Consider the following 27,376-nt stretch of genomic DNA (forward strand, 5'->3'; position numbering starts at 1 on the left):
ATAGTCAGCAAATAAGCCTGGAATTTGTGGAGTTCCCTCAAGGGTGGAGGTTTGATGGTTGGGGTTAAATGGTCCAATCTGGGATAAAACTTTGTGGTGCTTATTTTAGAAGCAGTTTTCCAGCTTTGCTTCTGCTACTGTAGCTTGGATTGTCTGCGGACTCAAAGGTAAGGGAATAACAGAACTCCTTAAATGTTTCAGAAGCTTTGTTTGTTGTTCTTGTTTTTTAAAGATAAAGCAGTTTTTAAAACTTTCAACCCAAAACAGCTGCTTTTAGTTCTTGATACCTCATTAGATAGAACTGTTTTCAGATAGTTTCAGGCAACTAATGATCTTATAGCCATCACAAAAATATTTTGTCACTTTCTATGTAAGCTCTATTTGAGTCCCAGTCCATCTTCTAACATTTGACTAAGACCTCAAACTGAATTGTAACAAGACTTGAAATACATGACTTTTTTAATCTAGTGGTTCTTTATTTATAACGTAGGCTGAAGCAATTGTTACAATGTAGAAGGGAGACACAGTACACAATTGTTATTTATACAAGTTTAGAACAAAAAACTGCACAGGGAGAGGTCAACTCTCAGTACAAACTAGCAACTAAACCACAATAATTTACCGTTAGAAACGATTTCTTTATTTTTAGCTGTGACACTGCTTTTACAATATGCAAAAACACAAGCAGAACTACCCAAGGTGTGTCGTCACATTCTTTCTACATTGAATTTGGCAACATTTTATTTATTCAGATTATACTAACGTTTAAAAACTAAACAAGTGAAAAGCTGTACCAAGGTACAGTTACATCCATTTATTTCAAAGGTTTAAAATACCACTTTTATCTATTGTGATTACCTTGCAGCGATTTCTGCTTTTGCAAAAACCATCTCAAGCATCATATGCACAATGCATCAGCTACTTTTAGTCATCAAGATTGGTGGGCTAAACCACAGGCACTACTGTTGCTTATATTCTGTAAAAGGAGCTTGTTTTTCAAAGAAAAAAGCTTAAATAGTTTCTAATAATCATGCCTTTGCTTTAAAGCCGTAACATAAAATGTCCTTGAGCAATTGCAGCAGTGTTCAATGTTAATATATAGAACAATGACCATACGGCACGTTACTCTCACATCCAATGCAGTTATGTGTTAAAGCATAAGATTAGGTAATTGAGGGTTAGAGCCAACAGGAATCTGCAGGGTGTATGAGACCCACCAAGCTCCTCCTCTTCCTTGAGAGGGTTAGGTCAGAAATGTGCCCTGTTAACTGACCTGACTGCTAAGGGACTTGCTTGCTTTCTTAAACACTATTGTCTTCAAATGTGATCCCTTTAAATCTACAAATCTCTGTTGGTTTTAGGGTGTGGGCATTATAACAAATTTAACTTTCATTTAAAAAAGAAAAGACAAATCCTTTCCAAAAAACATTACCCAGAATACAAAAAAGGACAGTATAGTGGTCAGATTCCCAGTGACAATAACCAAATCCTCCTCTCTTCAATGTTTACTGTGAAGCCAGTTAACTGCCATTTATTTGAAAGAAGAAAAGAAAAACAAGCCCCCAGATTGGTAAACACATTGGCAAGTTGCTTGCTAGACTCCAAGCTGGCTACCCTTGTCAAATCCGTTCGAGTGTTTTCAAAATATTTGGGCTTTTTAACGCACCCAGCCTGCTGGGCACAGTTAAGTAAAAGGCATTTACTATAAGAATTCCCTGCTATCATTTTTAAATGTTTTCACATTTTTTAAAACTGCCTTACCCTTTTGGATGTATTTGGATTCCATGAAGGTGAGTACAATCAACGAGAAACTGAAGTGGGGGCTTCTACGACTGCCCAGCGGCAGCAGCATGCATGGGGCTGGAGGTGGGTGCTGTGTGCAGTCCAGAGGAATCGTGGGAGAAAGGAAGTCCTTAAACACCCTACAGAAACAAACACTGCAATCCAGTATGGCTTATTCGGATGCATTTACCATGAAGCTACTAGAAGAAATTCAACCTACGAGGCTACTCTTAAATGTAACAGGATCGGCTATGTTGACGGTGTGCCCCTCCCATGGCCCTCCCCCCAATCCCAACACAGTCTACCATTTCCAGATTTACTTCACTCTGAATATTGCTCATCAATTGTTACTCCTGCTCTTTTCATCTAGAACATAGTATATTTAAATGAGGATTTTACCTCTTAGCCATTTAGTTTGTACATTAAAATAACTTGCATTTGCTTCTAAGCTAGACTACTACAATGCCTCTACAAAAGCTTGTGGGGGAAGAAAAAGAAGAGTGAAGTATAGTAAATCCTTTTCTAAAATTAACTACTTCGTGGTTGCCCTGCCCCAACCCCCACCCTTATGCATTTAAAATTTTACAAAGACTTGTAAAAAAGTTAAATGGAATTTGGCACCTTCAGAAAAATCAAAAGGGAAACTAAGATTAAAATGTGCAGAAAGAAAATTGTCAATATTTACAAATTAAAAGATCAAGATTATGTCAGTTACATAGGTTGGTTTTAATTCTTATCTAAAGGTGTCGAGTACTTTCAAAAGAGCTATATTCCGAGTTGCCTACAAAATCTTTTGTTTTATTATAGATTGGAATGGATCAAGACAAATTAGGTTTTATTAATGAAACAGTTCATTGCCCACTGGCGTGTTTCTTGTGAGCCTAAGAGAAGCGAGGGGCCGAGCGATCATTTGTTGTGGTCTTCTTCAGTTTCACGCCCCTTCGGATGGCGTTCAGCATATCTTCTCCTTGTGGAGTATCCCTTGGGCTCAGGTCTGCAGGGTCACTCTCTGGAATCTGGCCTGGGGAGACAGTGGCACTTGGGGGATCCCGTTCCTGGTCTTCGGCTTCACTTTCTGGAATTGCCTGTCTGTGCTCCTCAGGGATACTGGGCTTCGGGCCTGGAAGTGGAGGGTTAACGGAAGCTTGGCCGCTCCACATTGAGGAGGGCATGCTGGTGACACCTTGGGGGCCCTCACCCACAGATGGCGACTCAGGGCTGTGCTCCCCCCGCTCTTCTGGCCCATCTGGAGGGGCTGGCAACATCCCTGGGAGGTCTGGGACCGTTGGGGTCTTGACAGGGATCACGGGCGTCTTGATGGGGATGGGACCAGCTCCAATGGTTCCCCGGCGGACAGAAGGCTTGGTGGAAGGGGTCCGTCGGATAGTTGCAACCCCTGGAGTGACCATAGCAGGTCCCAGGGTGGTGGGGAGGCCAGCAGTTGAGGCTGGACGCTTGGCTTGGAACATCCGTCGGTAGGACTGGCTGATGTCGCTGTTTCTTGGAATGGTGGAGGACTTGTCGAACTCCTGTTGATCTGCCTCCTGGTCACCACTTACAGAGAAATAATCATAATCTGAAACTGATTATAGGATTTGGTTAGACATATTCAAGACAGCAGCTTTGCTTTTTGATTCTTCTGTGCTGGGAGGACAAAAGGCACGCAAGCCAGGGTACGCACAGTCTCATCCCAAGCTTCCCCCAGGCTTTTCTACCATCTTCAGAAAGCCTCACCAACTATGAACTCCCTGGCAGGGATCTTTGCTTTGTTCACTGATGTGTCCCCAGTACCTAGAACGGTGCTGGACATGGTAGGCACTCAAATATCGTCAATGGGGAAGAAGGTAAAGCTGCTAGGCTGCAGCGAAGCTCCCTCCAAGCATCTCTGGGAGGGATAAGGGAGATGAAAGCAGACAAATTCTCCAGTCCAGAATTCAACATGAAGATCAAACCTCAAACGGACTAGCCTACGCGATAACATCTCCCTGATGATTAACTGGAGAGGCAAGGGCTAGACAAAGAACAAAGCTACTGACAGTGAGTCCCTGACAACAAGGGACGAAGACAGTTTCCATCAGTGTGACGTGCTCCCTTCCTTATAAGACCAATCTCAGGATGATGCGGGAGCTTACAGATTAAACAGCTCACAGCACTGATTCTGAACCGCCGTACTATTGACCATTTGGGCTAGATAGTTCTTTGTTACGGAGGACATGGTGGGGAGGGGCTGTGCTGTGTATTCCAGGATGTTTAAGCAGTATCCCTGCCCTGTGCCCACTAGGTGCCAGTAGTACCCCTTCAGTTGTGACAACCAGAAATGTCTGCAGTCATTGCCAAATGTCCCCTGGGAAAGAAAATCACCCTCCAATAAGACTCACTGTCTTAGAGGTTTTGAATGATGAATGGCATAGCTTTTGGTCAATTATCATAGATATTCCAGCTGTTAGATTTTCATCTTGCCTGACTTGTGTGTGCAGTGGACATGAGGATGAGGGAGGCAGGTCTGATAGAGGATTTGGCTGGAATAGGTTAAGAACTTGGGCATTACACTCTAACACACAGGTTCAAACTCCAGTTCTGCTACTTACTGGTTGTGTGAATATGAGCAAGTTATTGAACCTTAATTTCCACTTCTGTAAAACAGGGATAAAAATACCTACCCCATAAGTGGCTGTAAAGATTAAATTGGAAAATAACCATAAAGTGTGTAGTGCAAAGTGCTAAAACAAAAATGAAGCTATTCCTTTGAGACAGGGTCTCGTTTTGTTGCCCGGGCTGGAGTGCAGTGGTGCAGTCGTGGATCAAGCAATCCTTGCACCTCAGCCTCCAGAGTAGCTGGGATCACAGGTGTGTGCCACCACACCTGGCTAATTTTTGCATTTTCTGTAGAGACAAGGGTTTCGCCATGTTTCCCAGGCTGGTCTCGAACTTCTGCAGCTCAAGCAATCTGCTTGCCTCAGAGTCCCAAAATGTTGGGATTACAGTGTAAGCCACTGCGCCTGGCCTGAAGCTATTCTTACTACAGCACGTCTCCATTCAAATTGGAGACTTGTGTATGATGCTGCAAAACGCAAAAAGCTGTGAAAATCCAGACCCCTTTCTTACATGGCAGCTACCTGACAACTACAGATGAGCTCCCCAAAGCATTCCCAGATAACGAGAACGATCCTGACGCCTGTTAGTTAGCCAGTGGTGAGGCTGTGGTTAAAATGGACCAGCAGTTTTCTATCTCCTCACCTGGTGCTGCTCAGAAAGCCTAACTGCGTACCCCAGGCTGCCTCGTACCTTGGGAAGGGATGGTGTCCTCAGAGCAGCAGGGGGTGGTTGTTTGGGTGCTGTAGCCGCTGGAGCACTGAAGCGAGTCCCGGCTGCTCCTCTGGGTGTCCAGCTGCAGGCCCCGAGACAGGGCCAGGGCCAGCTCCTCACAAGCCTCCATCTCCTCGCCAGGCTGCAGGTTGGAGGAGAGAGACACATAGGTTGCTTCGGGGGGGCCTCAATGTCACTCCTGTTCTGCCCCCATGAGCGCCACACGCCTATGGGCCCAGGGGGCTACTGATTTGCTTGGGTCCCACTCTGACCCTAGAAAGCTCTGCCTCTCTCATTCCCACACAAAGCTTCTTCCCAGGGACTCTGCGGTAGGGCAGGAAGTCAGGAAATGCAGCCCAGGTCCCTCCAGCTGCAAGGCTGCCTCGGCCCCCCAGTTGCTGGCCAGAATATGATCCCCAGCCAAGCTGAGGTGGCCCCAACCAAATATCGAGAACAAGAGCGTCACCCTGGTGGCAGCCGACACAGTCATGCTCCGTGGTCTCTGAGCCTCCTCGGCGGCTGCAGGTGGGCCACTGGCAGTAGTGGGTCCTCCCCCGTTGGGGTCTGGTTCTCGCTTCTCTTTGCGGCGCTGCAGGGTGTTCACCAGAGGCTGGTCATAGGGCCCTGGCTTAGCCCAGTCCTACGCAGAACAAGTGCGGTCAGGAGCCAGGGCCTCTGCCTCCACTGGAGGGCTGCAGCGACCCCATAGACAGCTCCCCAGAGAAGGCAGCTGGGCCCCTAAAGGGGAGCCTCCGGCTGGGACAAGCCACAGGACCTCTGCCTGCCCTCTCCAGGCTCTAAAGGGCAAGGAATGGAAAACCCTTTGGGAGCCCCCTGTGTACCTCCCTTTTCCTCGTCTCTGCCCAAAGATTAAAAACCCTCACCCACCAGGCGGCAGCAGGAGACCCAGCAGCCACCTAACGGGTGACCAGTGTAAGCTAAGGGGACCCGCCAGTGGACAGCGCACCCTGCTTCTCCTGTCTGAAGGGACCGTCGCTCCTTAACCCGGATGACTTCCAGTTAGGGAACGGCCACCAGCGAGCACTAAAGCAACATCAGCCCCTCTCCCTCCATTCCCAGGAAACCAGCCTCAAAGGGCATGGCAGGCTCCCTGCCCTCTCAAGCCCTCAGAAGGAAAGGAAGGCACCCAGGGGCCGTAGAAAGATTCTGAGGAGTCTTGAGAGGCCCACACAGCCTGTGAGGGCTAAAGTCAAAACTGGCTTAACATGCTGGCAGCCGAGGGGCCTACTTTTCAAATTAGGGTCCTCCTCTCAAAAGAGAGCACATTATCCTCCTGGAGGAGCATTGATCGGACTTGCTAGGGGATCATTTTCAAAGTTTGTCTTTATATTAAAGCAAACATGTTTGAACACTCAAGACTAATACTAAAGTCTGCATGTACTGTTAAGCTCAACATGATCATCCCAAACCTGCTTTGGGTTGTGGTTCTGTTACCACAGCCCAGCAGGGAGCTCATCAGGGAAAATGGGAAACATGGCCAGAAGGAAAGTCCCCTGCTCCGGACCCCCTAGAAGCTCTGATCATGCTGACACCCCCAGGTGGCCCCTGGGAGGGATCAACCCACAGATTTCAACTTGATGCAAAACTGGGCCTTTCAACTTGGGACTGCCGCTGCCTGCGATGCACACTGCGCTGCCATCTATCAGGGGTTGACCAAAGTCCCCTGAAGGAAAACCCTCAGCCCCAGCTACCTGTGGAAATTGCTGTCTTAGAGCTGCCGGCTGCTTTCTGGTTCTCCCTCAGTGGGAGTTTCCTGAGGGAGGGGCATTATGGGGAAGAAGGCAGAGTGTGAAAGAAAGGGGGTAAGGGGAGAGTCGGGGTGGTGGGGGGTGGAACAGAAGAGGGGTGAGCACAGAGGCAATGACAGGGGGAGAGGAGGAGGGGGAGAGACACAAACCTTCCAGCTAGGGATCTGAGATGACGGGAACATGCCGGGCCCAATGGTGTAATAATGAGCGTAGTCTGGAAGGTGGACAGAGGTGACCCGAGGGAGCAGGCGGGAGGCAGGCAGGCAATGAGGGAAAAGGCCTGCACCCGTGGGCCCCACGTGGGACTCACTTGATAAACTATAGTGAGAAAACCCATTAGACAACTGGAAACAAACAAAAAGGGGGGAAAAGGAAAAAAAATTAATATAACAGGATGAGTGCGGAGATACAAAATGGCATTGACATTCAAGGGAGGGGAAACCTGAATATTTATAAGTAAAACAAACAGGGGCTCCGCTGCTCACGGATGATCCGTGATGCAGGAGAAAAGAGCCGGGGTGCAAAGAATGCACATCAATTTGACACCAAATAAGCATCTATGTTTGACCTACGTTTTAGAAGTTCGGGAATTGATCAGTGCCCTCAATTTGGGGCCTTCTCAATGGTTTTTGATTAAGTAACTAACGAAGCCTCATTTCATGGTGATAATGATTTGCTCATTTCATTATGCAAATTTTAAAATTCCAAAGCATCTTCAAATGAATCTGTTCATTCTAGGTTTCCAAAATCTTCACATTGCTCAGGAGCACATTCTCAATCAAGGGCAGGGGGTGGGGGTGCAAACTAAAAAGCAGAAGAGCACACAGCCTCTGGCACAGTGACATGGCTCATCCAGCGGTCTGGTGGGTGGCTCGGGAAGGGAGGGAGGAGGATGGATAGGCACGCAACACCTGGTCTGGGAGAAAGCCTTCACACCTCCAAATTCCCCATACCCCTTCCTCTCCCTTGGGACGACCATGTGGTCCTTGTTCAGCAGCCAGGCACTCATTCTAGAAAATGCCCTCAGCCTTGTCCCACCCTCTGTCCCCAAGAGGAGCCCCATTCTTGGTGTTGATTCTGAGCTTCCAGGTTGCCGCGGCTGTGAGGGCTGTGTGAGCAGCAGGCTGGGGGACCAGGGAGAGTGGGGCCGCTGTGGCTGCCACCCAGGCGGTCACCTTCTCTGTGGACACCCAGGCACCCATGGTGGAGCCCGAGCTGACAGAGGTGGGGGAGCTGCACTCGCTCACTGACTGGCAGGTTTCCGAGGCTTCAGAGGAGGCTGAGCTGGACGAGTTCTGCAGCAGGGGAGGGGCCACACGAGAGGACCAACAGAAATTGAACCACACGCCACCAAAATATAATAAAAAGAGAGGAATGGGGATGGGAGTGGGGAAGGGCACGCACAGAGAGAAAGAGACAGACATATACACAGAAGAGGGGAGGATGAGAGAAGCAGAGTGTTAGGGTTACTTTTCCCCCAAAGTTGCATCCATGCAGAGGCTTTCAAGCCCTTGAAAAGAAGCGTGCGACCCGGCCAGCCCTAGATCACCAGACCGTGGGTCCCCAAGGACACGGATTTGTGTGTCTTTCGCTGGGACCCAGAAGCATGGCTGGCACCGGAATATCTGGTCATGGCATTGGAACTTTGTGCTCTCTTGGGTGTTTCTTCATGTGCCACAGGCCCAGGTCCCCAGGGAGGCCCTGCCTGTCGCCTCTCTTATGTGCACAGGTGTTATTTATTGCATGAGGGTGGATCCTGGCTTGGGCTTTTGCTACATGTCTGCCTGGAATGGCTCGATTTCCTGGACTCTCCCTTCATCAAATGCAGCCTGTGGATCCATGAGGGGTGGTTTCCAGCTATGAAGACTCATCAAGATATACTTTTAGGTTTCTCATCCTGGAGTGTGATTTTGGGGTTTGGGGCAGTGGAGCCCTCGGGTCACCACAGTGTTTCGGATGGCCACTGTGGGGTGGAATGAACCATCTCCAGAGAGGTCTCATTTGGGAAACCATCTCTTCACGGTGATCTGAATGAAACCCCAGGTCCCTGCCGCAGTCCCAGTCAGCCAGGGCGTGCGCTCCCACGCTGGCTTCCTGATGTTCAGCTGGGGCAGGGACTGGTCCTGTGACCTCACCTACACCCAAGTTTCTTCTGGTCCTGGACCTGGCATGTGGCTGGTGCTCAAAAAATCATGAATGAGTGACAATGATCGTCTGTTTCATGTAAATTGGGTCTCCTGGGCACTGCTTCGCGGCCATCCAGGCACTTGCTTTAAATTTTTTCACTGTTAACTGCAATCTCGGGCTTCACCTCAGTTTGTTTAAATAAGTTGACTCCTCTCTATTGTAATTTATCCGAAAGTGCTCCTGCATTCACCATCAGGGAAGCCAGAATCATATTTCTGTCCCTTTCACCTACAAAAGAAAGGTCCCCACAAAGGAACAGAGATTTTGCTTTCCTGTCCTGTGAGGGCAAGGAGCCAACCAGACACTCAACAACGTGTGGGGCTCAGTGGACCGAAAGCAAGGAGAGGCTCCACAGTGGACGGACGTCCCAGCTGCACTCCGAGCTCAGTGTCTGGTTAGCAGCCCAGGATCTGAAGTTGCAAAGTTTGGATTTAAGTTACATTTGTGCCCCTTCTCAGTTGAGAAACTGTGAACTTAAAGCCCTCTAAACCTCAAATTTTTTATCAATAAAAAACAGCTAGATGTGGTGGCTCATGCCTGTAATCTTAGCACTTTGGGAGGCCAAGACAGGAAGACGCCTTGAGGCTAGGAGTTGGAGAAGAGCGTGGGCAACACAGCAAGACCTCATCTCTACAAAAAATAAAAAATGTAAAAGAGGAAAGGAGTGAGGGTTGAAAAATTGCCTCTCAGGTACAATGTTCACTATTTGGGAAATGGAAATAGAAGCCAAATCCCCACCAGTATGCAAGGCACATGTATTCTCAAATCAAAAATAAAATTAGCCAAGCATGGTGGCACATGCATATAGTCCCAGCTACTTGGTAGGCTGAGGTAGGAGATTTGCCTGAATCCAGGAGTTCAAGGTTACAGTGAGCTATGATCCCGCCACTGCACTTCATCCTGGGCAACAGAGTGAGACCCTGTCTCAAAAAACAAACCAAAACAAAACAATACAACAGTAACCCACCGCAGGACTGCAGGTTCAGATTTCTTTGGACTTCTGCTAATTTTTATAAAGAACCTATTGACTCAGAGTAAATGGCTCTAGGGAGAGACCCTCAATGAAGACAAGGCCCCACTCCTGGGCACAGATGGGTGAAGGCACAATTTGAAGAGTGGAGGGAGGTAAACCAGAGAATTCTGAACAATTCCATCAATCGGCTTTCTTCTCAGACTGTGTTACTCAGTAGAGAAATGAAGGGCTCCTGTGCCTCCTACATGTGCGCCCCCTTTCTCCCTAACAAAGGGGAAGTTACTGCCTTCAGGAGATTGTACCCTCTGGCTAATGTGATCTGTACAATGACCTTCAATTTCCCCTTTACCTTATAATAATAAGCAGTCGTAATGCCCTTCTTAAAAAATATGAATTCTCTATTAAGTTTTTTAGCATCCCTGAGCTCATTAAAACTACTCTAGTGGCCGGGCGTGGTGGCTCACGCCTGTAATCCCAGAACTTTGGGAGGCCGAGGTGGGCGGATCACCTGAGGTCAGCCTGACCAGCCTGGCAAAAGCCTATCTCCACTAAAAATACAAAAGTTAGCTGGGCGTGGTGGCAAGTGCCTGTAATACCAGCTACTTGGGAGGCTGAGGCAGGAGAATCGCTTGAACCCGGGAGGCGGAGGTTACAGTGAGCCAACATTGCACCACTGCACTCCAGCCTGGGGTGACAAAGCGAGACTCTGTCTCAAAACCATAACACAACAAAACAAAAAGCTCCCCTAGAGTTGCTAGCCACGCATGTCTTGGGCACGGGTTTTCAGATTTAAGTAAACCCAGCATGCCCTCTTCTGCTTCCCTCTATGCCACAGGAAACACTGCTCTAGCCCCATCCACACTCACGGTCTTAGAGGGGAAGGCTGCAGCATGTGGCTCTCCTTTTCAGAAAGGGGTGTCAGTGCACACTACTATGTTAATTTGTCAGTCAGTTAAAAACACACACACAATTATGCTGCACACTAGAACAGCCTGGAGGAACTGCACATTCCAGCTCTCCTCCAGACCCTCTGCCCTCTCTGCTTGCGAGCAGCACACAGGATTTAGTGAAGCACACAGCAGGGAAGAGGGGACTCCTTACAGAGCGAGCCAAGCACCCCAGCTGGGACACGCACTCTCAAGCACTCTCAAACTACAGCCGTGGCTCTTAGCTCTGAGTGCGTTTAAAATTGAGTGTGTATCCAAGGAAGACAGACAGAGGCCACAGTCCCCCAGGATGGTTGAAAAATGCTCATGGGAGCGCTGAGCTGTGAGGAGAGGAACGTAGAGCTCTGGCATGGGTTTCCCAGCAGGTGGGGCTGTGGGGCACCCAGCATTCTGTATGTAGAGCTACTTGCCAAGTTCAAGGCCAACACCAACCCAATGACACTAAGGGAGAGAGAACAGAGAGGGGATCACATACATTGATGATGCACATGAAAGGTGTTCGGATACCCTGGCCAGCTCCTGCTTTCTGCTCCAGCTGGAACCACTGGGCTGGGCTGGGCCTAGCACCATTAAACCCAGCTGTAGTTGAAGAGGTTCTGCCACACCTCCCCTTCCAGAATCTTAAGTGTCAACAGAATTATGTGCAGAAGCTCTGACAATTTATTCTCATTCTCAACATAGATTGATAAAGGGAACCTGGGAGTGCCAAGGAATGGTATTGGAAGCGTTATTCAACCATAGCATCTCAGCCATTCAGGGAGAAATGAAGAGATTCTGCCACACCTCCCCTTCTAGAATCTAAATGCCAACAGAATTTATGTGCAGAAGCTCTGATAATTCATTCTCATTCTCAACACAGACTGATAAAGGGAACCTGAGAGCACCAAGAAATGGTATCAAAAGCACTATTCAACCATAGAACCTCAGTCATTCAGGGGGAACCTGCGACGTGGGGGAGCAAGTGTCCCCATTGTGTAATGCCCTTTAATTACAGCATTTAATTATGCCAGGCTGGGCACTTACAGGGACGCCTGAGAGTGGTCAAACCTCTTTCAATCCATCTACTTACGTGTGAGAGCTCCCCAAACTGATGTGGTAATGCAACCATTACCACCATGGAGACAGGCTTCAAACCCACTTACAGCATCTCTCCCTTTGGGGAGCAAGACATCTAAAGATGAGAAATTAAACCAGAGGTTTCTCAAGTCAGTAGGCAGGGGCTTGTCTAAGCCAAGGTGCTTCTTTGGTTCCAGCCGTTGACGGTGGTCAGGGCACCAGGTGTGACAGCTGCTCCTGGAGCCAAAGGCACCCTTACCTGGTTGGGGGCCTCTGGCGGCATGGGGGATGGTGACTTGGACTGGAAGGCGTCCTGGGATATGAATCCTGAGTCGTGGGAGGACACGCTGGACAGCCTCACAGGAGCCTGCTGGGTCAGGTTGGAGCTGCGGTAGCGGTAATGTGAGCTGGGGGAATGCGAGTGGGAGCCGCTGGACCGAGAGTCACTGCTGTTGACACTGTTCAGGCTGCTGTGGGGGACAAGTGGGTGTGAGGGGTGGGCACGGAAGGTAAAGAAAGGGGGGCAATGGTAAGAGGAAGGAGGAAGGAGGGGAACAGACAAGAGGCAGAAGAGGGAGGAGCACAACATAATGTAATCAGCTCTCTGCCCCGGAGATGCAGCGCAAACTACAAGACATGTTTTCAAAACACCAAATCACGAAGCTGGTCAACAAAATGTTTTTCCAGGTGACCCAGGGGGAAATACAGCTGCCAGGGCTCAGGTCTCCGATGGAAACCATGTGGCGTTCTTAGGAGGCAAGTCAAGTGCCACCCAACTCTGCTGCTTCGCCTGCCACCAAAATGAGAGGAGCTGATGTCAGTAGCAAGAAAAGGGACAGGGCTAATCTGCCTGCAGGAACCATAAGCCTGTAGCAAAGCCCACTGGGGCTTCAGCGTGACTGGAATATTCTTGGATGCACCATCTGGGTCCACATGACTAAGGCCAACACAGCCAAGCACTGACTGCCGATGGATTTGCTGAGGTGATTTCATCCTAGGTGAGTCTGGTCAAGCCCACTGTAAAGAACATCAGCAAATCAACTCACAATGTTGGTGTATGTGTTTTGCCTTTTAACAAAGTGATGCTTTAATTAATGGATTTACTCTGACCCCAGCTGTTTCTCTGTTCAAATATCTGTGGGTCTGGCACAATAACACACTTGGCAAGAGGCAGGCAGCTTTCAGCGACTAAGAGCAATCAATGCTTAGCTGTTTGCTTTTGAAATGGCACAGTAAACAGGATGTCAAATAATGACACACCCACTCTGGATTTCCGTCTGCATTCCGTCTCCACTCATAAGAAACATGCTCCTGGCTGGATGCGGTGGCTCACGCCTGTAATCCCAACACTTCAAAAGGCCAAGGCGGGTGGATCACCTGAAGTCAGAAGTTCGAGACCAGCATGGCCAATATGGTGAAACCCCACCTCTTATAAAAATACAAGAATTAGCCAGGCGTGGTGGCAGGCACCTGTAATCTCAGCTACTTGGGAGGCCAAGGCAGGAGAATCGCTCGAACCCAGGAGGTGGAAGCTGCAGTGAGCTGAGATTGTGCCACTGCACTCCAGCCTGGACAACAGAGTGAGACCTCATCTCCAAAAAAATAAAATAAAATAAAATAAAATAATTTTAAAAAACCATGCTTCACACTCTGTATAGTAACTTAGATCATAAAAAGCAGCAAACAAGGTCCAAACAAACAGAGCTGAAATAAAAAGGGCAGTTGTAGAGGCACCAGCAGGGATGAAGTAAACAACTAGGGCTGGGATTGGAAAATTCATAGTTTCTGCTCCTAAGCCTGCAAGAGACTCTGGTTTGCAAAATCTGGCAGCTAATAAGGTACTCAAGGGCAGTGTGACTGTATACACTAGAATTACTTGGTGCAAATGTTCAGACAGACACAGGGGAGCGTGCTGGAGGAAATCGCTGCAGTGAGGAATAAATATCATGACTTTTGCCGAAATTTCCCCTCCAGTCAGCCAGAAGGGGGCAGTTGGGAACCGACAGTAAAGCTCACAGCAACTCCACCCCAGCAGCCTCGGAGCTGCAGATGTCAGTGCAACATGGTTTTCTACTCAAACGAAAATTATAAGGAAGAAAAAAATACTCATGCAACTTTCTTTTACACTAACAAGAGAGATTTTTCTTGGCAACAACAAAAAGGTCACACACACACACACACACACACACACACACACACACACACAGAGTCGATGAAAGATAAGAAACAAACCAATATCTTTAGGGGGCAGAATGTCCAGGACGCAGCATCTTAGATCTGAACTTCCTGCTAAGTGTACAGTGTACAAGCTCCGCAGTGAAAGGAAATACGCATCAGCATGCACCAAAACATCACCATAGACAGACTGAACAGATCCATCCTGCCCTTTACTCTCAATGCTAATACACAGGAAGTGGAAACACATTTGGCTTTGGAAAGTTAAATGAAAAGAGTAACAGGACTACTATACCAAGAGAGATAAGTGGTACATCATGCTTCCATCTTTCAAGAAGAGGAGAATAAATTTTCCTACTCGGCAAGCCAAGAACAAGTGACTTCTAACAGAAAACTGCTGGACAACAGTTTTGCAGATGACGGAACTATCCCAACAGATTTTGTTCCAGTAGGGAACGGTACTAACTAATAGAGGTGTGGCCGTGGTAGTGGCGGCGGTGGTAGTAGTAGCAGTGACTGACAGAGCAAGAACTCTATTTACTTTATGAAACCCTGAAACAAAAATATGGAGCAAAATGAGGGCATAAGCCATTGTGACTTCCTTCATTTGTTCTGGCAACAGTGAGAACAGCCTGTGTAAGAATCAACCCAGGTTCACCATTTTTTAGGCCTTAGAAGGTTTTCACTCTGCTAAACAGGAAAATCAAATGTGATCTCATAGAATGGGAAAATCACGACAACATACAAGTGAGAGACAATAAGCTACATCCACGAGTCAAGGGCTAATGGGGTTTTCTTTCTGATCCAAAATTAATCCAGAGACTAAAGAGCAAGACCAAAATCATTACCATTCTTTCAGCTCATCATCCCCCTATTTCCTGTTCGAGAATGAGCCATTCTAAGAGATAAGGACTGGCTCGATTGCTCATATTAGCATAAAGAAAAATGACCCGTCCCGAAAGCAAGAGCGGACCCCGGCTTCACTTACCTGCAGACGCTGGACTTTCTGGACATGGTGGTGCTGGGGGAAGAGGGTGGCGTCTGATACGACCAGCTGTAATCAGAACCTTTCAAGTCCAAAATCACCTAAGGGGACAGAGCCAGCTGGGTGAACGAGGGGCTGAGAGGGGAAGCGTTAGCCATCAAAGCTTAACATCCACCAAAGCATCAAAAGGCTGCCATCATGGAGGTGAGAATGAAAGGAAAACATGTTAAAAAAACTTTTTTTAATTGAAGAGCCACACTACCAAATCTATCAATGTCATACTCCGTTTACTGAGAAAGTAAAACTATAATTAATAGGGAGAAGGGAGAGAAGGGAAAAGGAAAATCATGAAATACCAGTTGAGAGAGGGAGAAATACAGTGACCAATTATAAGAGCCATTTATACCCAAGGCTAGAATTTATAGGATTTTCCTCTTATAACGCCATAAAGCCAATCATGGTTCCCAGACTTGCTGGTAGTGCATTTTAACCATTTGATATTCAGTGCTCATTTCTGCCCTATTTGACCAGCACTAGAAATTTTAAAGCCTGACAGAATCAAGAACAAGCCAATTCTTTCATTATTATTTCTACATCCATCTCCCTTGCTTGGCAAAGGGCCACATGAGTATAAGGTCCACCTTTCACTCACATAAGAAGCACTCAGTAAATGTTTATTTGTCAAGTGAATGCATGCATGCTCTGGTCTAATAAATATCATTTGATAGAATAAAAAAACACGAGCTCCCAATTTGCCCTCTGAGCCGGCTCTCCAAGGAGACAAAAAGATTGTTACCAAGTACAAAAGCCAGCGTGTGAATCATCACTTCCCTCAAATACGTCTCTTCCCATAGCGTTCGTGTGATGTGAATTAAATGAATAAAGCATAAAAATGTCATCTTTTTCATAAGATGAGAGAGCTCCCCATGCATTGCTCAATTAGAATGGGAGAAATGGAGAATGGCTGACAATGTCAACCAAAACACACCAGCGACGTGTTCTCATGAGAGTTGACTTCTAGAGGGCAGATGAACACAGCAATTAAGTGCACGGGATCTGGAACCTGACCACTAGGTTCCAATACCAGTTCCACTACCTACTAGCTAGGTGAACCTGGCTAAGCCACTCCATCTGTCCGTGCCTCGCATCCTCCTCTATAAAACAAGCATAATCGTGAAGCCGAATGGAGGAAGTCAGGCTATGGAGAGACCTTGGGACAGTGCCTGACACACAATAGGTTCTATGTCACAGCTCGCTATGGTGATTCCATATATTACATCATGAAGGACATGGTGAATAGGACTACAATTTAAGACGTGACAAATGCCACAGGAACACTCATGGCCTTGAGCTTTTACCTCTTTGGTTTGTTCCTGTAAGTGAACCCCTGAAGCCTACCTGTTCACTTGAGGAGGGCAGTTTGTGAGGGTCCATGGTCAGGCTTTTTAGATCTTCTGAGATGGTCTGAAGGTGGGTTATCTCCCCCAGCATTGAGATTTCTTCTTCCTGAAGGAAAAGCCATTCATGAAATGTTATTATCCTGAGTGATTCCCTTCACCCCTCTAGTCCAGTTGTTTTTATTAGGGTCTCTGTATAACCCTTTCAGTTTTTCAGAAAAGGCACCATTGGGACTGGAAAATCTCTGGTGAAGGCACTACATGCCTTTTCTTTTGGGAAATGGGATGGAAAAAGAAATTTGCCATAATGGAGGAGTGACCTGTGCATGGGGGACAGTGGGGAACACGTGGGCCTCCCTCTCAGGGCCTGGGGGACTGCCAGGCCAGCTCAGATGGTCTGACAGTGTGTTCCCATGGGATCCTGCAGCACAGCCCTCTTCACACGGTGGCCCTTTTCTGAAGTTGCTAAGCTTCAATGGATGACACGACTTGGAGATATTTTGGTCCAGATCTTTGTGACAATGCCTGTGTGTTCAACAGACGCTAACTTTTCCCCTTCTTTCTTGTGCTTTTCCACCAACTTAATAAAAGACAAGACAGACATAAGCTGGGGACCACGGAAGAAACATCCCATGTGCTTTATCAAAGTGCCAAGCTGGGACTACGGGGCCAGGCTAGAATGATCCATGGAAAAGTTCTATGCTCAGGGGAACAATTCAAATTCAGACATTTTGCTAGGGCTAAGGGAAATGAGCTGGTACCTTCCAGTCGGCTTCCAGAACGCCTACAGTGCAAGTTCTCAATTACGGCATGCAAATGATTTCCTTAAAAATTAGGTCTAAATTGATTCATTGAGGCTCTTGGATATTCATCTCATGGTCACCCCTGGGTACTCAGCTTCAACAGTGAGTCTCAAAACCACCTGGAGTGCTTCTTTTAAAACACAGATGACTGGGTCCCCACCCCCAGAGGTTTGGACTTGGTGGGTCTGGGTTGGGCCCAAGAACTTGCATTTCTAGCCAGTTCCCACTGATGCTGCTGACCTGGGGACCCCACTGTGAGAACCACTGTGCTGGGCCTTCTTGACTTGGTGAAAGAAAGTAACATGGAACAAGTGGTGCTAGAACAGTGGACGAGGAGTGAGTTACGTGGCCACCAACTCGCACTGAATCACTGGTCTGCACAAGAGATTCCACCATCATTCCTGACATTAGATTCTGACAGTAGATTCTCCATGACTCAACCGTGGATGGACAAAATTAGAATGAAGCCACCTCCACATCAGCAGTTTAAACCTTCTGGAGTTTTCCATGAACTTACAATCACTGGCCGCAGCATAGAGATGAAGGTGCAGAATCGGCCACGTTCTTCAATCAAAGCCTTCCGGACGGCCTGCTTTTCTGTTTCTTCCAACAAGAGATATTTATCATTGACATCTTGGAGAGCACTGTCCAACTGAGGCTGGATATCACCTCTCCCTGCACAAAACAGAGACCCAAGCACGGCTTGCTGAAACACCAGCTTCCGGAACAAATGCCCCTTCTCCCTGGGGTCCTTGCTGGAGTCAAAACCACAATTTCCCAGGACATAAAAAAAGTATTTATTCATGTCCCAAAAGGATATAAGGTGGCTGTTATTCTAGGACCAGCCATTTCCAATTTCCAATGCCCAGAGGGCACATTTAGCCTGATTTATTCGTGACAAGGAGTATTTCCTGGGGCAACTCTTCATGACTTGCCTTCTCACATTGCACAACCCCCACCAACTCTTCTGCCAACAAAACCCTGGGACACAGAGCTAGACAGCATTCTTTCCTTCCAGAATATAACAAGGTGAGAGCCTGTGGGTGTTTCCAAAAACACACAAGCTGGCTTTGCTGGGTCAATCTCAAAGAGCCTCTGTCTGGATAGAAGTTTCTGTTCCTAAAGACAAAGGTGGCAAGCATCCGCTCTCCTGGCTTGGGGGGCCCATAGGAATCCTTGGCAGTTACTTTAACTCTCTAGTGGAAAGTCTTGAATGCTCTTCCTATAGAACAAGCCCAGTAACAACAAGACCTCCAGACAGGTCTCTGCGGGTGAAAAACTGAAAGTGGGGTCTATGCAGAGCCTGGCCCATGTTCACAGACCCCAGTTAGGTGGAGGCAACCATTTCTAGAGTTTAAGACAGGGTGTTAATCTTTTGAATGACTAACACATGGTTAGCAAGCCATCTTTGCAAATAAAGTTTTATTAGAACACAGCCACATCCATTTATTTACCCAGCGAATTTTTCAATTTTTTTGTAGAGATTGCCTGTACCAGTTCTCCCTACAATGGCAGAGTAGTGTTACACAGAGTATGGCCCCCAGACCATGGCCCCTTACAAAAGAAGTTGGCTGCCCTAAAAGATAAACATGGACCAACAGGCACCGTGTCCAAAGGAGTAGCTACTACAAATCTGATCTGTAGGTGGGGACACCAGCTCATAAGCCTCCACCCTGGGTTGCCTATGCAGGGGCCTCACCTATCACTCAAACCAGAGAGAGAATTTCTAAACTTCTTCAGGGCAGGATTTTGGTCTTTCCCAGCACAGCCCCTAGTACAATGTCATTTGTGTATACAGCAGGTGCTTGATAAATGTCTGCTCAATAGTTTCAACACAAAATGTTAGAGCTGGAAGGGGTTATCCAATTGGGCCAACCTGCTCATGTTTCAGTGGAGACCAAGTCCTAGAGAAGTCGAGGGACTCGTGTAAGGTCACAGAAAGAATGGCACAGAGGCAGGGTTGAGCCACACTGCCTAATTCCCTTAACACTGAACCTATTCTCTGCCCCATTACCTCATAGGAAGGGCCCTGCAGTTCCCATCTATCCCTCTTGATATTGTAGAGAACATTAAATGCAATGAACCATTTGGTTTGAAGAAAGAAAGGGTCAGGGAAAATTGCCATGGATGTAGGAACATACTCTGTATTTTTCACTCATAAGCAGAGGAGAAAGTTTAATTTGGAGCAAGAGGCAATCAGGCTTAAAGTACATCCCAATAGAAAAGGTAGTCAGATGTTAGTAAGGAAAAGTCACTTCTCAGGAAATAAGTTCTAAGTTAGCACGTAATGAGAAAATTATAGATAGTCAAAGATCACCCTTGAAAATGCCTTAGATGGCCAGTAAATACAGTATGCCTAGCTTTGTGTATATAACTCTCATCAGTCAAATGAGTACAAATGTGTAGACCGTATGTATCTAAGTCCATGTTGGGGTGCTATCCAGCAATTATACTCCAGTGGCCCCTCCTCTGTGGTTTTGCTTTCCAAAGTTTCAGTTACCCATGGTGCGGTAAAATAAGGTATTTTGAAAGAGAGAAAGAGACTACATTCACATGACTTTTATTACAGTATATTGTGGTAATTGTTCTATTATTATTGTTATTAATCTCTTACTGTGCCTAAATTATATATTAAACTTTACCATAGACATGTATGCATGGGAAAAACCACAGTATACGTGAGGTTTGGTATTATCTGCAGTTCTAGGCATCCACGGGGGGTCTTGGAACGTATCCCCTGAGGAGAAGGGGGAGCTACTATATATAAGAAATTTGCTGCTTGAGAAGTCTCTGCATAATTCTCTCCTTTTTGGAGACAGGGTCTCGCTCTGTCACTCAGGCTGGAGTGCAGTGGAATGATCATAGCTCATTGCAGCCTTGGCCTCTTGACCAGCTGGGACTACCAGTATGTACCACCATGCCCAGCTAGTTTTTGAATTTTTTTGTAGAGATTGGGTCTTGCTTTGTTGGTCAGACGGTCCTGAACTCCTGGCCTCAAGTGATCCTCCCACCTCAGCCTCCCAAAGTGCTGGGATTACAGGCATGAGCCACAGCACCTGGGTGTCAGCATATTTTCAAGGTGACTCACTCACCCATCTGCCATGTAGTCACTACCTCCACCCCTCAGAATAATTCTATACTATGCCTTCAATTTCCTTCTCAAGGATGTAGGAGTAATCATCACCTTACATTAATGTGGCTGCCTGAGCCACTGGTTTCATGTGTTTTTAGTAGACAAGAAACCTGTAAAAGCATTCTCCTAGTCTCTCCTGGAACTTGCCTCGGGGCAAGGGCTTTGTTCACAGAGACCCACCACCTTTGGCCAAGGGCTTACAGAGGGAAGGCTGGGTGTCACCAGCACTATGAAAACGGTGGGTTTTCTCTTCTATTTTAAAATGCTGGCTAGTGCAAAATTAATCCACATATACTTAATATGTGCATGACACAAGTCCGCCAGCAGGGAAGCTCTGGAAAGCTGTAAACCCTCGCTTTTCCTCTGCAACCAGCAAAACAGCAGGGCCAATTGTGGGCCTTGTTGGGCCACATGACTCAGGGCTGGTCTAGAGGGCTATTTCTAGTCTGTCAATCTATTCTATGATGTTCTAATAACAAAACACAGAGGGCTGCAGACCACCTCGGAATGTTCTAAACTGTCATGTAGGGCAGCGAACAGAAGTCAGGAGACACCAGATTGAGACATATCGTGTTTGACCAAACTTGCTCGGTGGGCTTTGATTATGGTAGCAATTTTTAAAAATAACAGCCTACAAGGCTGGGCATGGTGGCTAATGCCTCTAATCCCAGCACTTTGGGAGGCCAAGGCGGGCAGATCCTGAGGTCAGGAGTTCGAGACCAGCCTGGCCCATATGGTGAAACCCCGTCTCTACTAGAAGTACAAAAATTATCTGGGTGTGGTGGCACACACCTGTAGTCCCAGCTACTGGGGAGACTGAGGCAGAAGAATTGCTTGAACCTGGGAGAGGGAGGTTGCAGTGAGCTGAGATCATGCCACTGCACTCCAGCCTGGGCGACAGAGCAAGACTCCATCTCAAAAAAATAAAATAAAATAAAATAAAATAAAATAAAATAAATTACAGCCTATGATTGTCAGAAATTGGAAAAATGTATGTTTACTTCCTTTCACAAGTTATAAGGCACATGGCTATCCATAATTAATAATACTGACTTTAAAAAATATATCTACATAGGAAAGAAAAAAAGGCCATAGAACCAAGTGTTATCTAATTTGGAAAATATAAATTTAAATTATCCTATGATTATAGCCAAGTTACTTTAAATATGTATTAGAATTAAAGGACTCTCAAATTGTAGCATTCTAAAATAAGTAGACTCTGTAAAGATCGCTATAATTATAGTCAGCACATTTCCATTCAGGATAGATCATAAGCTAAAACCACAATGTCTGTTTATTAAATTCACTAATACAACATGTAATTATATTTATAAAAAAAAACTGTGAAAGAAATTATTTCATGTCCTAGTTGGATATACTGGTTTTAAGACAGAGTGATCTTTTGAGGACCACAAATTCAGAGTTGTGTTGGTACTGTTTTAATATACACAAAAGCCCATTCACTTCGCTCCCATCAGCAGTGTTAGGAGCGTCACCACTGAGTCCTTGAGCACCGGTCCTGGCTAGTCCAGCTCCCACAGACTCGACCTCCATGCTTTTGTCTCATGTCTGCTACCTCCACCCTCACTGGGCCATCACAGTCTCTCACCCGAACAGATGCCAACAGCCCCTAATGTCTCACCCCAGATTGCACTTGGACTAGCTCACCCAGAGCAGCCCTAGGTTACTTGCTTTTCTTTTTTTTTCTTTCTTTTTTGAGACAGAGTCTTGCTCTGTCATCCAGGCTGGAGTGCAGTGGCGTGATCTCAGCTCAGCTCACTGCAAGCTGCGCCTCCCAGATTCAAAGATTCTCCTGCCTCAGCCACCTGAGTAGCTGGGACTACAGGCACGCACCACCACGCACAGCTAATTTTTGTATTTTTAGTAGAGACAGGGTTTCACCATGTTGGCCAGGCTGGTCTCAAACTCCTGACCTCAAGCAATCCACCTGCCTCGGCCTGCCAAAGTGCTGGGATTACAGGCATGAGCCCCCACACTCGGCTGTGGATTACTTTCAAAATGCAAATATTCTCACTGCTTTTCAACAGCTCCTATTGCTCTCAAGAAAAGTCCAATGTCCTTAACATGGCCTGCCCTGCAAGGCATGAAAGGCCACTGCCTGTCTACCTCATAGCCTCAGCCTTCGTGGGCCATTCTCTCCCCTCCTCTCCCTCTCATCCTCCAGGGCCTGGGCCCCTTCCCACCTTCACTCCGCTCTCCTTCTGCTACATTCCTAACACCTTTTATCCTACAGGTCTTGCTTAATTCTCAATCCTTCTGGGAATCCCGCCATGAACTTTCTCCCCAGATTAGGCTTCTTTTCCTTGATCTCTGAAGTCCCTTACACTTATTCACAGCACTAACCCCAGTTTGAATTTCATCTTTATTTCTCTAGTTATTTGACATCAGTCCCACGGGGGCAGAACCCATGAATGCTTTTGCTCAGTGTGTATCTCCTCAGTCAGCACACTTGCCTGGAAAGCGGCAGGTGTTCAAATATTTGCAAATGAATCAAGCACTGATACAACTTGACCAAGTTTGCTCACTGGCCTCAACCATCAGGCCCTTAAATGGTCTAATGCTTCAGAACCAGCCAATTCCACAACATCAAGCAGCCAAGAGGAGGAGGGAGGGGGTGCCTTAGATGAGCTTCCCAGACAAAATTCTTGAGCAAAGAATTGCTTTCGGCTTTCTTCTGTAATATCTTGGGCATCTTCAGTCTTGAGAATTTTTTTCCTGCTGCTAGTTTCCAGGTCTTGGTGTATTCATGCTACGGAATTCTGATCAACAGCAGCCAAGAGCCTCTTATTCCCCCATCCCAGGGGAAATCATGATTATTCTCTTTGCAGAAAATGTTCCTGGGGCGAAGCACTGTGAAGGCACCATGTCATGGGCCAAGGCAGCACCCCTAAAGAAGGAAGGAATTTTTTTTTTTTTTTTTTTTTTTGAGACACAGTCACGCTCTGTTGCCTAGGCTGGAGTGCAGTGGCACAATCTCAGCTCACTGCAACCTCTGCCTCCTGGGTTCAAGAGAGCACGTCCGATTAACTTTTGTATTTTTCTGTAGAGACAGGGTTTTACCATGTTGGCCAGGCTGGTCTCGAACTCCTGACCTCAAGTGATCTGCCTGCCTCAGCCTCCCAAAGTGCTGGGATTACAGGTGTGAGCCACCGCACCTGGCCACAGAAGGAAGGAATTTTTAAGTGAGGAAACTTTACAGAGTTTTCTGGAATGAAATAAAGATCCCGTATCAACTTCAACACTTGCATTTTATTCTCCTTCATCATTACGTACATATTCAAGGCAGGAAGGAATACCCCTTTTGATAGATGGGGAAACAGACTGAGGGAGCAAAGTGGTGTGCACAGGGCCACGGTCACCAGCACTGAGCCAGCCACGGGCACAGCCAGAATCCAGCCCCAAGTCTTTCACGTTCTGAAGATGAGGTTCTTTGCGTTTCCTGCTCACAGCAAACATGAATGCTGGGAACAAGCTGCCAAGAGCTAAACAGCCGATCAAAAAGCCAGTGAAATGTGATTAGTGTTATCCGTACTGGTCCAGCCTCTTCAGACACAGGCTGCACTCGCATGGTAAACTTCATGGCTCAACCGAGCCAGCGGCTGTTCTCCGGCAAAGGGCTCTCCAATGCGGAAGAGCAAACCCAGGATACGTTGGGCCAAGAATGCTGCCAGGAGTCAGCAAATCACCCCAAGTCTTTCCTTTCTTCAGAGACAGGTGTAAGGAGAAGCCATTAGAATCTTACGAAATGACTTTCACCTGTCTCTGACTCACACAAATACTGTATTTCATTCTAAGACAGCCACTTTCCCTCACGTTTACACCTCACCAATCGGGGTGTGTCTTACCATCCATGGTGCGTCACAGTTCAATTGGTAGGTTTTTTTCCTTTCTTAGTGGTCTGGAAAATCACGGTGCCTCTGACAATTGCTTGTATCCCAGAGTCAAATGAAACATGGGATATAAATACTAAAATACAAAATATAAATCCAGACATGCAAGTTGACAGTGGAGATTAGAATTTGGAATGAAAAAATTCTGTCTTCCCAGCAAAAGGAGGCTATCCTCATTATCCCTTTATAAGTCATCTTCTGCTCTTAATAACCCACAGTGGGTTTTGACTGATTCCCAAAAGAAAAAACCAACCGGAAATCAAAAGATGTGATTAGGTAACACTGAAGGCTTTTAGCCTTAAACATTTTCAAACAAACTCAATTTCCGTTATTTTTCAACCTACTCTGCCCCAGTTTCCCTTTACCTGTGGGATGTAAATAATAACAGTATCCAACTCACAGGGCTGCTGGGAGGGGAAATGAACTAATCCGCATGAAGCGTTCAGAACAACGCCCAGCATGTGCTGAGCACTCACTGAATGTCAGGCAGTATCAGCTGCCGCTGCCGCAGCATCTCTGAAGTTGTTCTTCTGACACTGGCTAGTTTAGCAGGTGATAGTATGGGCGGTCGGGTGGGTTTGTTTGTTTGTTTGTTTTTTAAAGAGAGCTTTCAGTTCAAGGTCCTTTTTGATGTAAGAAAATGCAAAAGATTCCATGATTCTTTCACTACAAGTAACAGTTTTATCATCAAGATTCTTCATTGCCCCCTGGGCAACCAGTTGTTTATCAAAGCAAAGGCTAAAAAGAGACATTTCAGAGAACAACCAGAAAACATCCCATGCCAACCTGCAGCTCACCATCCAGAGTGTCTCCAACAGAGGATCCTCACGGCTCCAAAATGCTTCTTCCTTTGTGGTTAAAGAAATACTCCACCATCTGCCAACCTGGCTACCGTATCCAGAAATTCACCATCGCCTTCAACTCTTCCTTCTTTCATTTGCATTTCTCCTAAGTAGCTCTTGAATCCAGCTGTCTTCCTCTCTATCTCTGTGGTCACTTCCCTGAGCCCAGGGACCTAGACAACCACCACCACTTGCTAACTGGATGTCCAGTTAAGCCACAGTCTAATCCAAATACCCACTGTCATGGTGGAATTATCTAGAAGTCAAAAAGGCTTCAAGGGCTTCAGCAGAGTTCTGAACATCCTTAATGTAGTAAACAAGGCTACAATCTGCATTCTTCATAAGAAGCCAGTCATTGTACATACGGTGCTTTCCTGTGTTCTGTGACTTCTTCTAGAGAATTATTAAACTTATTGGGCGAGGGGGTCATAGAAATCCCCAACTTTGTGGTCGGCTGGGCAGAAGTGTGAGGAATATGGGGACCTCACTTGTGGCTGGTGACTGAATTTGGGGCAGTCTCACAGGATTGAACTCTTACCTTGTGGGGTCTGCACTAACACTAGGCAGTGAGGTAACTGAACATGACAGCCAGCTGCGGTCAGAGAATTGATGTTGGAACATAAATGCATTCTTCGTTCTGGGGACAGCTTGAGGGTAGATGCTACTTTTACCTCCTTAGTAGCTAACAGAGTCTAGCACAGAGGAGGCATGTCATATCCCTTTCCTGAATGAATGAAAGAACAAACTGATATATGGAGGCTGGAGTGTTCTGCAGGACTCATCTGCAGCAGTCACGGATGTTTATGAATGGAAGAATGGCACCAGGCGTGAATCCATTAGTCCCACGAAAACCGGGAATGGCTGATGGGCTGCAGCTCAAGACAGGCAGCAACCGCTTTCCCACCCTGCCATTCCGTCAGGCTTTGCCCATCCTGTTAGTGTTCTCTAGGGAGATGAAAACCATATTATGCAAGGAATAAATATTTCAAGCAAGTTGTCTGTTTCCTTTTCTGCTGTTTTGTATTTGGTCAAAAATTAACGCTAAGAAAAGTACTCAGCTCCTGGCATGCCTCCATACTCTACATACGTCTCCCTCTGGTCCCTGAATGCAGCCACAGGGAAGTCAGGTGACCTGCACCTTAACAGTACTATTGTGCACAGGGACTCCAGGGCATTCTGAGACCAGAGTCACAGGCAAGGCACTCAAGGAGCCGTGTCTACGTGAGGTTTTACTGGAGACAAGCTTTGCAAAGGAAGAGTTCACAGCTCCAGGCTTCTGGTGGATCTGTTTGGCTTGTGTTTACCTAGAATCCTCAGTTATAATAATAAATAGCCCAGCCTCTGAAGGCTACGTGCATTCACTTGAAATGCAACATCCCTTTGCAGAAGATTTCTTTTATTTTGGAGACAGGGTCTCACTCTGTCGCCCAGACTGGAGTGCAGTGGAGCGATCTCAGCTCACTGCAACCTCCACCTCCCAGGTTTAAGCGATTCTTCTGCCTCAGCCTCCCAAGTAGCTGAGAATACAGGTGCATGCCACCACGCCCATCTAACTTCTGTATTTTTAGTAGAGATGGGATTTTGCCATGAGGGCCAGGCTGGTCTCAGACTCATGACCTCAAGTGATCCTCCCACCTCGGCCTCCCAAAGTGCTGGGATTACAGGCATGAGCCACTGTGCCAGCCTTGCAGGAGATTTCTGAGTTAAATTCAGACATCTATGGATTCAGGTCAGGGGCAGCTTCCTGATTGTCACAATAGGTCTAAGGGTAAAATTCTACCACCCCTGCTTCCACCCAGATAGAAGCTGTCTGGCTGTGCCCACATTCTGTATTTCCTCATCAGCCTTCTAAGCCCTGGGCTTGGCCTCGAAGAACTGGCTGGAACCATCCCACCGTCTGCTCCTTGTTCTTCCTCCTCACTCCACTGACATCCCTGTAGGAAGGAGAGCTCCTAGTACTAACCCTCTTCAAAATCAGGGAGGGGTGGGGTTGCAGGGAATCTAGACAGATTCAATTTTTACCATAGAGGCAGGGCAACTGATCCATTGATTGCAGGTCTCAGGGTCATTCTGAGAGTGCTTTTCGCTGGTTTTGTAAACACAAGAAACA

The 27,376-nt window shown here is 46.9% G+C and overlaps 1 protein-coding gene across 7 annotated transcripts in view; it reads right to left on the reverse strand.

The window, feature by feature from the left end:
• Positions 1-455: 455 nt before the first annotated feature.
• The window catches only part of MTSS1 (MTSS I-BAR domain containing 1), a 184,192-nt gene continuing 157,271 nt past the window's right edge, over positions 456-27,376 (reverse strand). For 3 of the 7 annotated variants that reach the window (XM_005564044.4, XM_073999407.1, XM_073999405.1), the window contains 8 exons: positions 17,898-18,055; positions 16,579-16,686; positions 15,184-15,281; positions 12,280-12,490; positions 8,033-8,152; positions 5,555-5,728; positions 5,068-5,230; positions 456-3,364 (listed from right to left, as the gene is read on the reverse strand). In XM_005564044.4, the coding sequence (XP_005564101.1) occupies positions 2,664-3,364; positions 5,068-5,230; positions 5,555-5,728; positions 8,033-8,152; positions 12,280-12,490; positions 15,184-15,281; positions 16,579-16,686; positions 17,898-18,055 (1,733 nt within the window). In that variant the 3' untranslated portion in view covers positions 456-2,663. Of the gene's footprint in view, positions 3,365-5,067; positions 5,231-5,554; positions 5,729-7,006; positions 7,202-8,032; positions 8,153-12,279; positions 12,491-15,183; positions 15,282-16,578; positions 16,687-17,897; positions 18,056-27,376 lie in introns of all 7 variants that reach the window. The other 4 variants (XM_005564042.4, XM_073999406.1, XM_065518606.1 and 1 more) reach the window with 3 other exon arrangements.

The sequence above is a fragment of the Macaca fascicularis genome, chromosome 8 (assembly GCF_037993035.2).
Source record: "Macaca fascicularis isolate 582-1 chromosome 8, T2T-MFA8v1.1".
Taxonomy (NCBI): domain Eukaryota; kingdom Metazoa; phylum Chordata; class Mammalia; order Primates; family Cercopithecidae; genus Macaca; species Macaca fascicularis.